The sequence below is a fragment of the Symsagittifera roscoffensis genome, chromosome 7 (assembly GCF_963678635.1).
Source record: "Symsagittifera roscoffensis chromosome 7, txSymRosc1.1, whole genome shotgun sequence".
Classification (NCBI taxonomy): domain Eukaryota; kingdom Metazoa; phylum Xenacoelomorpha; order Acoela; family Convolutidae; genus Symsagittifera; species Symsagittifera roscoffensis.
Window position 1 is genome coordinate 22991127 of NC_087068.1, and position 11960 is coordinate 23003086.

At 34.2% G+C, this 11960-nt stretch overlaps 2 protein-coding genes across 2 annotated transcripts in view; both read left to right on the top strand.

Moving 5' to 3' along the window:
* The first annotated feature begins 523 nt into the window (after nt 1-523).
* Nucleotides 524-7826, top strand: LOC134851679 (uncharacterized). The gene is made up of 5 exons (XM_063867864.1): nt 524-762; nt 2020-2229; nt 3194-3349; nt 3587-3968; nt 7623-7826. The coding sequence occupies exons 1-5, from the start codon at nt 655-657 to the stop codon at nt 7733-7735; spliced, it is 969 nt and encodes a 322-aa protein (XP_063723934.1). The 5' UTR covers nt 524-654; the 3' UTR covers nt 7736-7826.
* Nucleotides 7827-8518: 692 nt separating this feature from the next.
* LOC134852188 (ena/VASP-like protein) overlaps nt 8519-11960 on the top strand; it is a 375505-nt gene continuing 372063 nt past the window's right edge. Inside the window, exon 1 of the mRNA XM_063868497.1 lies at nt 8519-8528. The gene's annotated coding sequence lies outside the window, so the exon portion shown is untranslated. The remainder of the gene's footprint in view (nt 8529-11960) is intronic.

Genomic DNA, 11960 nt, shown 5'->3' on the forward strand with positions numbered 1-11960 from the left:
CTGTGTCACAATTAATTTTCAAAACATTGTCTCGACTTTTTTTTTTCAGACTGTGTCACAATTAATTTTAAAACCATGCCGCCACTAATTTTTGTGACCTTGTCACGACAAATTTTAAGAACATCGTGAGAGAAATACGGTATTTCCAGACTTTGTCCGCGACTATAAAACCGTGTCCAGACTATGAAATTCCAGTTGCGGAATTAACATCTGAGCGGCCGACAAAGTTGAGAAGTTAGTCGCGGATCTCGACCCGGGGGTATCAGAGACAGGCAATATATGTACATAAATTGCTTCAGAAAAAAGAATATGAATTTAAAATGTTCTCTTCAAAGGAAAAACCATTAGTTGGAGGATTTGCTCATCGCGGTAAATAGATGTTGTTCAAATCCATAGTTGCCTAACCAATTTAATACCCAATGAGTGAATGACGTAATACTTTGTCTGATGTTTCTATCCAATTGATCAACGGCAAACAAGCCATTACAAATTTAGAAAGGACTGTCGAATTAATAAAGGCTATTAATAATATAATTTCTTGATAGTCGTTACCGATATCACAACTAATACAGCATCATAGAGAGGCATCTGAATAACATTAGATTTATTATAAAGTAATAAAATTATTAATAATTGTTTCAACTCATAGATACAATGAATGTAAATTTGACGGATGATATCAGATTGTTCAGCGAGGAATACCCGAGTGCTAGCGCCGACAGCGGCTATTCAGGAATCGGAGCCTCCAGCCAATCGGAACAAGTATAACTAAATTTTTATTTTCACGAATTCAAGTGAAATAGTTAACATCATAATCCAAATCGAAAAAATCCCGAAGGTAGAACTTCTAGCAGCTTCTTATTCAGAACAAAAGCGATATGCATCAGCTAATTTAGAAGGGAAAATTCTCTCCAGGAGATGCAAAACTGGATTACTTTTTTAAGATCCATTTTTGAATGAAATGTTCTGAAACTTTGCGAAAATGGCAAGGGGCGAAAGTTCTATAAAATTACAGAAACAACGTTTTCAGCATTGAGATTAAGTATTGTTGCAGAGAATGTTTTACCAGAACTTAGAAAGTCAACTTATGGATTACCGACAAAAAGTTAGATATAATTTTTTTTGATAATTAGCCCGCTACTTGGCAAAAACTGAAGATCAACCGAGCTTTTTGCAAGATTTCTTTCAAAATATAGCAAAATTATGTAATCAGTTTTACTGATGTTTCAGTCGAGTTAATAGTGTCAATAAGACTTTACTAGTATCATGTACAAACAGGGTTGATCTGTAATTTTCTCGAGAGGGGAGTTTGTGGGTTTTGACAAAAATGTCGATAACATTGATTTTCCGACCAGACAAGAACACTGTAAATATTCATTATAGTGCTCTGTGAGTGCTCAGGAAAACAATTTGGAAAATAATTCACCATCAGGGATTCGACCCCCTCACTACCCAAAGGGTCACCCCTTTGGCATTATTTTATGTCGTCCATCTTTGGTCGACCCATCGAAAATTTTTCTAACGCAGCCATTAACTTTCAGAGGAGTAACCAAAACGGCTTTTTGGTCAGCTTTTTTTTCAAAAATAATACTGCGGCACAAAATTTTTTTCTAAAAATAGGAAACTTTATTGTGTTTTGAAAAGCTCGGAAAATCAAAAAAAGCGCGGAAAAAAGATCATCAAAATGTTCGAAAAACTGAAAACAATTTTTTGGAAACTCACCCCCCTCGAGAAAATTCTAAATTCGAACCTGATAACGACCATATTTTGACAAAACTTTCCAAGATTTGACCGAAAAATTGCGTTTTGTCGGCGCGCGATCCCCATCAAACTTGTATACATTTTTTGATCTGTATGTCATAAAATAATACCAAAGGGGGCCCTTCGCTTGGTAAGTGGGTCGAATCCCTAAGGAGAAAGCATCCGCCTCGCCTCCTCCCCAAATCCGCCCTTGTAGATAACGTGATATTGTTTCTTTAAAATGCTTCGCGTATCTCTTGTATTTCTCTTAGTTTTCAGCACTCGAATAATTGTGAAAAAAAGAAAGCGAAGACCTTCAGTGCCAACTACACTAGACCTTCGTCCTACCAGTTCATACAAGAAGAAGCAGAAGAGAAGAAGAACAGAGAAAGTTATGTGAAGTTGGGATCCAGCACTCGCAGCAGTAAAGTGAAGAGGGTCACCACAGTACTGTACCCGGAGGCAACACCACGTCACACACTCATAGAGGTTTGCTCATCTTCAAGAAATTATTACAAAGGTTGGGTCAAAACCTTCCAAAAAGTGCCTAAAATATCTTATAGCCTAATTTTTGAAACCGTCCCTCGAGAAAATTCTAGATCTGCCCCTGGGTTGGGATCCAATATCTTGTCAAGCTATACATGATGTTAGAAAAATGATAAATGCTCAGTAACGTTAGCATTGGTAATACTACAAAAGTTTGAAAACGCTGATGTTAAGCATCAAATTCAATCTGCAACCATTTTCAGGCAATCCGTCCTCGTTGTAGTGGCCGCGGCGTATCAAAATTAAGTAAATTCGTTTTGTGTTTTTGTTCTGATTATTTCTCACTCAATTGCTTAGGGGACGGATGTTAGCTTGATTCGTGTTGTAGTTATCAGTCAATCAATATCGAATATTTTACATGGAGATGGAGCAATGATAAAATTTGTTCCAAGAAGGTTTTCAGTTTTTTTTGGGCAATTGTTAACGTGCGATATGTTAACTGGGACATAAAAACCCAAAAATCAATCTTTATCGTATACGAGTTTCAATAGACCCATTAATACATTTCTACACAATAGTATCAGTTATATGCAAGGGCGGATATAGGGGGAGGGGGGTGGGGTTTGGCGGATAATTTCTTCTCAATGATTCGACCCCCCTCAACAACCAAAGGCTTTTTCCTTCTGGTACTATTTTATGGCATCCATTTTCTCCTGATCAACCCTAAAACTTTTCGCCAATATATACTAACCTTGAATGGAGCGCGCGCGAAAAAATGCATTTTTTTGTCAAAAATTTCTAATTGTGTCCAAAATCGGCATTTTTGACCTGCTTTTTCGCCCCCTTGAGAAAATCTTAGAGACTCGCTTCTGGTTTTATGTAGAAAATCTAGAATCACAGCTTTGTCATGTACCTCTAAGATGACTAAACAAATAATTTTAATGAGTGGAATTGTTTTTAATTTCAGGAGAACCCTGACTTGGACGACTCTGTCAAGTACGACTTAGTGAGGAAGAAGTGCGGACATTGTGGTTCTAAACTGAAAGGCGGTGATAGCAATCGGGAGTTTGTTCAGGTCCGCAGAGTAGATCCCGAGGAAGATCAAAGTGATGGTTCACAATCGGTAAAAACACATAAATCTTCAGTCCGAACAACATTTTCTTCAACCAACAAAAAATCGATTATCCAAAAAATTTAAAAATTATTTTTATAAATTAGAGTTGATCGCTTATAACAGTTTTTGTTTCTTGCTCCGTTTATAGTAAAAAGTTCTGTTGTTCGTCAAATTTTCTCATGTTTTCATTAACAAATTTTTCGGGGTCAAGACATGCATAAATTCCGGTTTTCGCTTTGATTTTAGGATACGGACCCTTTAGTAAATAAAATTGAAAGAGAATCGACCAAGTTCAAGTTACTCTTCGTCTACCGTATTCGACTGGCTTTATTTCTGCTCTTTCTCGCATGTCTCATAGTCACAGCAGTAGTAATAATTCCCTATTGGGCTGACAAACCCGACTGCGATTTAGACGAAACCCGATGTCCACCCGGTTTAGTACCTCCTTATGTTGACGCCGAGAACTTTTGCTGTTCGACTAATGAGACATGTTGCCTCGCTGGAAAGGGGTTCGGTTCTTGCTGTCTTCAGGAGTCTACGTGTTGTGGGGGTGCGTGTTGCTCGGAGTCGGAACAGTGTTGCGGGTCTGTTTGTATACCGAAAGAATACGAGTGCTGCAGTGTATCAGGTGCGGATAGTTTTTAAAAAATGCATCTCGCCACGGCACTTGGTTTTTAAAAATTTTTAGTTGCAATCAAATTTATTTTAAAACCAAAATACTTAAATCAGGCTACTTCAATTTCTTCATCTTTACCCCATACTCCCCCCCCCCCCTATGGTACTTAGTAAGGAGAAAATCCACTACTATAAAGAAACAAAGATAGCCGGTTCCTGTGCAAGTGGCACAAAATTCCCCAAACACACTGATTTAGGAGCAGAAATACAAAGATGAAGATAAAACTTGAAAAAAAACTCAACTTAAAGTTTATTTCTTTTTCTGGTTATTTTTTTTTTCAGTGGAAGGCGACTGAATTAAACGAAAAAAAAACACAAGAATGGGAGATCAAAGTACGAGACAACTTTTTGATTTTTTTCTAAAATCTGAATCACAACTAATAAAGCTTAGAAATAACACTTTTGACAGTCTTGTAAATTCATTTAGGGTAATCAAAAGTGAAAAAAAAAACATACCTATCACATAGTTTACTCCTTCCTACTCGCACTTTTTCTAGCGCGCTCTCCTCGAAGGCGTCTTTAGAAAGTTTTTAGGCTCCTTCACCAAAACTGGATAGATATCTCAAAATAGTTCAAAGGGGGGACCCTTTGGGTCGGCAGGGGGTCGAATCCTTGAGGAAAAAGAACGTCACCCCCTCCCTAAACCCCCCCTAAAACCGCGCCTAGCTATGAGTACAAAGTTACAGTTTCTTTTAGTTCAATAACCAACTGAAAAGCATATAAAACAAAAGAAAAATAAAACCAAATGAAGCGATGACGTTTCTTGAATAAAAATGGATTATATTCCATTATAATCGATTTATAGTTCAATAAAACTTGAGAAAAAAAAATTTAAAAAAATAATCTAATTTAATAAATTATAATCGACTATAATGATTTTCATTGTTTCGAACCATAGTAACATTACAATTCATTTTTAATCGATCATAATCAATTCTTTTTGAAATTTATGGAGACTGACAATAAAAACTATTATAAACTCTTATTTTCTCTTTTAACTGGGTGCGGGTATTTTGTGAAGTGATCGAAACATCAATCCACCTGTTGCTAATCAAACCTTGAATCTAGTATCGATCCTTTTTTTGTAATTGAAGAGATAATAGTTACTTTTTGTAATTGAAGAGATAATAGTTACTTAGTTATAAAATATAACCTCATTGATAGATCGTTATTGACCCTATTGGTTAAACTAAGGTTACACTTGATTATCATAAATAAAAAAACAATACTTCACTTTTATGCACTAAATAAATAGTTTTACTGAACATCTATTTGATTACAATTGGTTGCAAATTTTGCTCTCGATATCTTGTTTGTTAGTAACTAAAATTCAATTTTAGTGCGTATTTTGGTACATGCTATTCACAAGTAATATAAAAATTCCTACTCATTAAAAACACACTTTTTATAGACTTCAAACAAAAAATATATGTAAGAAACATTTTGACTTGAATTGAAGCAGTGTTATGTATTTTGAGGCTTTTTTTGGGGAAAAGAAGGATTAACCTTAATTATTATGAATGAATTTTGTGGTGTTTGTTGTATGCGAAATTAGAAAAGAAGAACATTATCTTAGTTCAATATCTGCGCCCGCAGTCTTAGAAATTTGACTAAAATTTCAAAAATTTTAAACAAATAACCTTAAAAGAAAAGGGTTTTGAAGCAATGCGCGCTACACAAAAGCATAAAATATAAAATTGACGAGCATCAGCATGAGCGGACACTAAAAACTATCCAGCCTGCGTTTTGCGAATTTTTCAACTCTTGAGAAACTTATATTTGTAAAATTTTACATTGGAAAAATTTACCTCTAATACTTTGAAGTTAATTGAAAAAATGATTTGAAAAGATGCCAAAAAGATATAATTATTGCAAAAATCTAATTCAAAAAAGGTCAGAGATAAAAAGACATAGCACACAGACTGGTTCATCATAGTTTCTTTTAACTTAAAAAGTGGTTTATGTAAGCAACCGTTCAAACGAAATCTGTGCCAAGTTCTGAATGGCCCTTAAGTTTCTTTTTTTTTGTACAAAAGTCTTTTCAAATCGAATTAATTTAAATCGATAAATTTGCATTAAATGCTTTTTCAATCAAAATGAGATTGAACGTTGTATAATTTACGTGTGCCTGACTGTTTTTTTACTTAACTGAATTGTTGATTTGTTTTAAGAGTTGATTACTTTGTGTTTTCAATGAAGTTCTTAGATAATTCATTGCGTTATACATTTCTAAATGTTTACTTAGAAAGGGTAGCGTCCCATAAACATGTTGCTCAAGCAAGGAACAAATTGTTTTGTTTGATATCATGAATTTTATCTCTTGAAACGTTTGCCTTGACAATCAAATTAGAACACTGAACATATTGCTTGAAACTTCGTGATAACAAAATTTAATAGTGAATTGTGTAATATTTCAAAAAAAGTTGAGATGAACTTTTTAATTTTTGGCAGAATAACGTTAATTCGAGCCCAAAAATTAGTTTTCTGTGACTCAATGATTACATCGGAATATCCGACAATTTGGGTTTTTTAGAAAATTTTTGTTCCACTTGAATTGCGGGTTTTTATCTGCTCTTCACCATGAATTGAGTTTACCATGTATTCAGTTACGTTTTCCTTGCTGCCATTCTTTTTTATGTTTCTCTATTTTCAACTTATTTCTAATTTTCTTTTGTTGGTTTTTACCATAGCGAACAAAATGATTTCAGAGTCTATACTAGTTCAGAAAGATCAGTTAAAGAGCAGAAAATGTATTGTACCAAATTTTTACCCTTGTAGGACTCCAGTTTTTGTTTGATTCATGTGTGAAAAAACATCTTGATGGCAAACAAACTTTTTCTATAAGAGAGTTAAGGTTATAAGAGCAGGTTAACAGGGCCCCTTAACCCATAAACTTTTGCCCTAAAACGAACTTGAGATATTAATTGTTGCTGCTGTCTTCTTGAATTTCCAGTTTGAAATTGTAAGTATAATCTTTGAGTTGTTCGTGAGAACCAATTTACCCTCCACGTCACTCAAAATTCATTTTAAAAAGAATCTGCCCACAAGAAAATTTTTAATACTCATTTAGTCGCCCAAAAGCAGTCTAGATAAAAATCCAATGGCGATCTCTCAAGTGATGACTAAATGATGACCTAAAATCTACATACTCTTCCGATTCTCCCAAATTATGGTATAAATTATGGACGGAAGTATAGAGGAGGTTGATTTTTCCAATCAATTCTAAATATCTCAAAAAAAAGATAAAAGAGTATTATCATCTTTCCGTTTTCGAGAGTAAATTAGCAGTTTATACGTTATTTTAGCTATTAAATCTCTTATTACAATTATTTAAACATATAATTTTTCACCTTTTAACTCAAAAGAGTTCAGAAGATTAAAACGTTGCAATTAAAACCAAAAAATTTAGCTTCTGTTATTGACTAAATCACTGTGGTCGATTGAGGATTTGACCCCCTATTTCCTCAGGGTTTTGACTCCTTGTTACCCAAAGGTTCCACTTTCATACTATTTTACAACATCAATTTTCGGCCGGCCAATTTCGGATAAAATTGTTAACATAGCTACTTATACTATTAACCTGCATAAATCTGTGACATGTCTTCAGGATCATATTGTGGGGAGCATCTGCAGTGTTGCCGAGCCAAGAGTATCGTCCACTGCTGTCCTGACTTCCTGGTCTGTTCCAGCAATCCCAACAGCTGCGAAACACCTAATTGAATCTTATTGCATCCAAATCTAACGGATTATAAGGACGATGAACGTGAGAAACTTTTGAAAAGCTGAGATTCGAAATGAAAATATTTGAAAAATGGAGAATGTGTAAATGACTATGAAGTTTTAATTCAATGTGCCACTTTTTCATTTTTGAATTTGAATTTACGCTTTGTCAGACACTAAATAAGATCACGATAGAAAATTCGAAAAAACATCGAGAAATTTCCTAAGAACTGATTTTCTAAATATCCTTTTGTTCGCTAGGGCTAGTTTTAGTGGAGCCGTTTTTTGTTATAGGCCAATTTTTTTAAAATCATTTTTAAGTGTTAGTGATTTTACGCTGAGTCTAATCAGTCAGATTTTTTGTCAGCCGTTTTCAGTTATTACAAGCCACTATTCTATTTTGGGTCAACTTTTTGTTATAAGTTTTCTAAGAAATTGATGATTATTTATTCGCGGGGTGTTATTTTTTCTCCAGACAAAATTCGGCATTCTAACTTAGTTTTATTTTGACTTAGTTAGGTGATACCATCTGAAAGATGTTGATCTCTTAAACTGAAACAGAAATAAATTGTTTTTGTTTTTCAGTTACCAGCATTTGAATATGGGACTACTCTATCTAATTTGGGATAAATTTTGTCCTATTAAAATATAAGCTGCAAATGAAAGTTTTGGGGATTCGAAGTTGGGACTAGCTTGTTTACCTTGGTATAGTTACTCACATTATGTTTTGTCTGACTAAAACTTTAGTGGAAAGGCATTTTGAATTTAGGCAAGCAATTTGTTCTTATTAAATCATTAAAGGACAAAATATATCAATCTATAAATTACATAGCATGTTGGGAAAAAATCAAGAGTTTCAAAAAAAAAATCAGTTAACACTAAGTTTTGTTTTTGCTATTTGTATCAAAATTGAATATTAGACGAAACTTTGCTATGATTTTGACTTTAAACTCGGCAACACTGTAAAAACGCATTGTTGTTTTTGTACTCGTGAGCAGTTGTTTGAGCTTGCTTTTTAATTTTTTTTGAGAAAAAAATGTAAATATTGGCGTACTGAAATTGAAGTAAAACAAGACTGCTCGTATCATGGCGAAGCCCTGAATGTTCCGACTGCACTAAAGTATCTATAGAGCAGTAATAACATAAAAAATAAAAGCAATAAAATAAAATTAAAAAAGAAAATCATCTCCCCGCCATATAGCGTACAAAGCGCCTAGTAACAAATCAATTCTGGCACATAAGCTTCCTTCAACCAATTTGAACCGTTTTCTAGAACGGAGTAAATCTCCGTTTATTACGCGTTAATAGCGCGAATTATATTGCGTGTTAATTGTCCCAAATTGGTCAAAATGGCCAAAATGGCAATCTTTAAACCCTCATAACTTTACCAAAAATGATCACAGGTAAAATATATTTTCAAATTTGAGCTCAGGGCAGCAATGCCTTTCGAAAGATATAAAAATTCCGTCAGAAATGGCTAGTTAAAATGTCGAAACTTGTCTGAAGAAAAAAAACCACCCCGAGCACAAATATTCCGTTACTTTCGTATCGAAAGTCGGAACAATTACCAATTACGCTTTTATTACCGAATCATTTTTCTTGAAATTTAGAACACATGCTTAGCAGCCCAATACACATATTTTTAAAAAATGATAACGCTGAGTCACGTCTAAACAAAATACTACCTTAATCTTTACTCCACAAGAACTCAACCTGCGTTAAGTTCTTCAGGTTTTTGACTTGTTAAAATGCAGTTTACAATCAAGCAGCAAATCTTTATTGTTTTAATATCTTTATTAAAAGTTTTTTTCATCTGTTTCCCCTACCACCAATCAGATCTCGAGTGAACATAACTTACGAAAAAGACCAAGAAAAAAGCACTTGTCAAAATCTGAACACAGCTAAATCCGGGAGAAGAAAAAGGGGAAGAAGATGTCTAATCTAAATTAGGCACAAATTGAATGACGTGCAGCTGAAGTTTAAAGCAGACTTTCAAACATATAATTTATAAAACTAAAACGAGACTGCTCGTATCAGGGCGAAGCCTTGAAAGTTCCGACTGCCTATTAACTTTTATGGAGCAGTTATAACATGAACAGCATAAAAAAATTAAATAAAATAAAACATAATGAAAAAAGTTTTTTCCAAAATTTGAAAATTTTTCTATGAAAATCATCCCCCACACGCCATATAAAAAACAAAAAAATAGATTTCGCTACTTGTAACAAATGAATTATGGCAAATAAGCTTCTTTCAACCGATTTGGAACGATTTCTAAGACGGATTAAATCTCCGCTTATTACGCGTTAATAGCGCGAAAAATATCGCGCGTTAATTGTCAAAAATTGGCCAAAAACGCAAGTTTTAAGCCCCCATAATTTTACAAAAAAAGATCACAGGCTGCAAGTTTAAGCTCAAGACAACATTACTTTTCGAATGATTCTTAAAAAAAATAGTGAAAATTAGTTTTCTTTTTCTTTTTTTTGTTTGTCCCTTTTAGTCATAATTTTCTGTCTTTTAAGGAGATAATTTTTGCCAATTATTTTATTTCACTAACCTGCTACGCGCTTATATATTCGTTTATTCACACCACAAAACTAAAGGTGACGTAAATCGAAATAAAAAAAAAACTTTTTCTTAGTTTTTTATGAATGTGGTCAGAGCATTCTGTGCTACTTTCTCAGCATTCGACTATCCTTGTTGATAGTTGGTTTTGCTTTCCCATCCAATTGTAACTTCATCATTTTTTTAAAATCGTAGAAAATGGCACAAATGAAGTAGACGTCAAATACCATATTGTCCGAAAGTTGAAAAATAAGACTATTTTTTCAGAGGAGAAATTTTTCAATCCATATCACGACCAGCAGGGCTTCAAATTGACAAATCTTTTGAAAGCCTACCAGTTTTAAGAGGTAATAAAAACTGCCGTAAAAATCAATTGCCTCATGACTGGAAAAACGATCAATACATTTTTGAAAAAACAGGTCAAAAAGGCCATTTTGTGCACTTTTTGGAATTTTTTGGAATACTTTTTGGATTACTCCCCTTCAAAGTTAGTAAATTTTGGCAGCATGTGAGGCTGTGTGTTAAAGACAGTGGAAAGTGAAAGTTTATATTGTTTAGAATCGACCAGCTAGCCAGCAACTTTAAGTTACTCACAATTGTAGCGCTGCTCATTACGAATTAACACGCGCGATGAGTTTAAAAATAGGGGCTGATATCAAAGCTATAGTTCCAAAATCGAAAAAAAAAAGTCTAGTTTTTCTATGAATGTAGTTATTTTATGAATGTGGTCAGAGCATTCTGTGCTACTTGCTCAGCAACCGACCATCCTTGGAGATAGTTGGTATTGTTTTTTCATCAAATTGTAACTTCATCACTTTTTTAGAAACGTATAAAATGGCGCAAATCAAGTGGAAGTCAAAAAAGTGTCATTTAGTTCAAAAGTTGAAAAAATTAGACCAATTTTTTCGAAACATAAATTTTTCAATCCATATCACGACCAGCAGGGCTTCAATTTGACACACCTTTCGAACCCCTACCAGTTTTTCGAGGTAGTAAAAACTGCATTAAAAAAGCAATAAGCCTCATGACTGGAAAAAAGATAAATACATTTTTGAAAAAAAAACGGGTCAAAATGCCATTTTGTTCACTTTTTGGATATTTTTGGAATACTTTTTGGAATACTCCCCTTCAAAGTTAGTAAATATTGGCGTCAAAGGCGCTGTTAGAAAAAATTTAGTATTTTTAGTATTTGTCGTCGAAAATATGTCAAAACATTCTACCAAAGGAGGACTCTCTTGTTGATGAGGGGGCCAAATCCCTGAGAAGAAAGCGCCCGCGCACCGGCTAAACTCTTATATCCGTCCTCGAATCCTTATTTAAAACATTTTAAGATTTTTCCTTTGATTAAAAACAATAGAAAATATTATATATGCATTTTAACAACTTTTTTCATATGTAATAAAGTTTCAATTCAAGGTTTTTGATTCGTTTGTTGCAGTGGGACAACATGACATTATCTGGTTCACAATAACACAACAACTGAGTAGATTGCCGCAATACACTCCCGAACGGCAGCAGCTGTACTCTTTCGGGACGCACACATCCCCGCAGCACTGTTCATTCTGGGGACAGCAGTTGCCGCCACAGCAGGTGTGGGTAGATGCACAACAAGCGCTTACTCCGTTGGAGTCCATGCAACAAGTTTCCTACATCAGATATG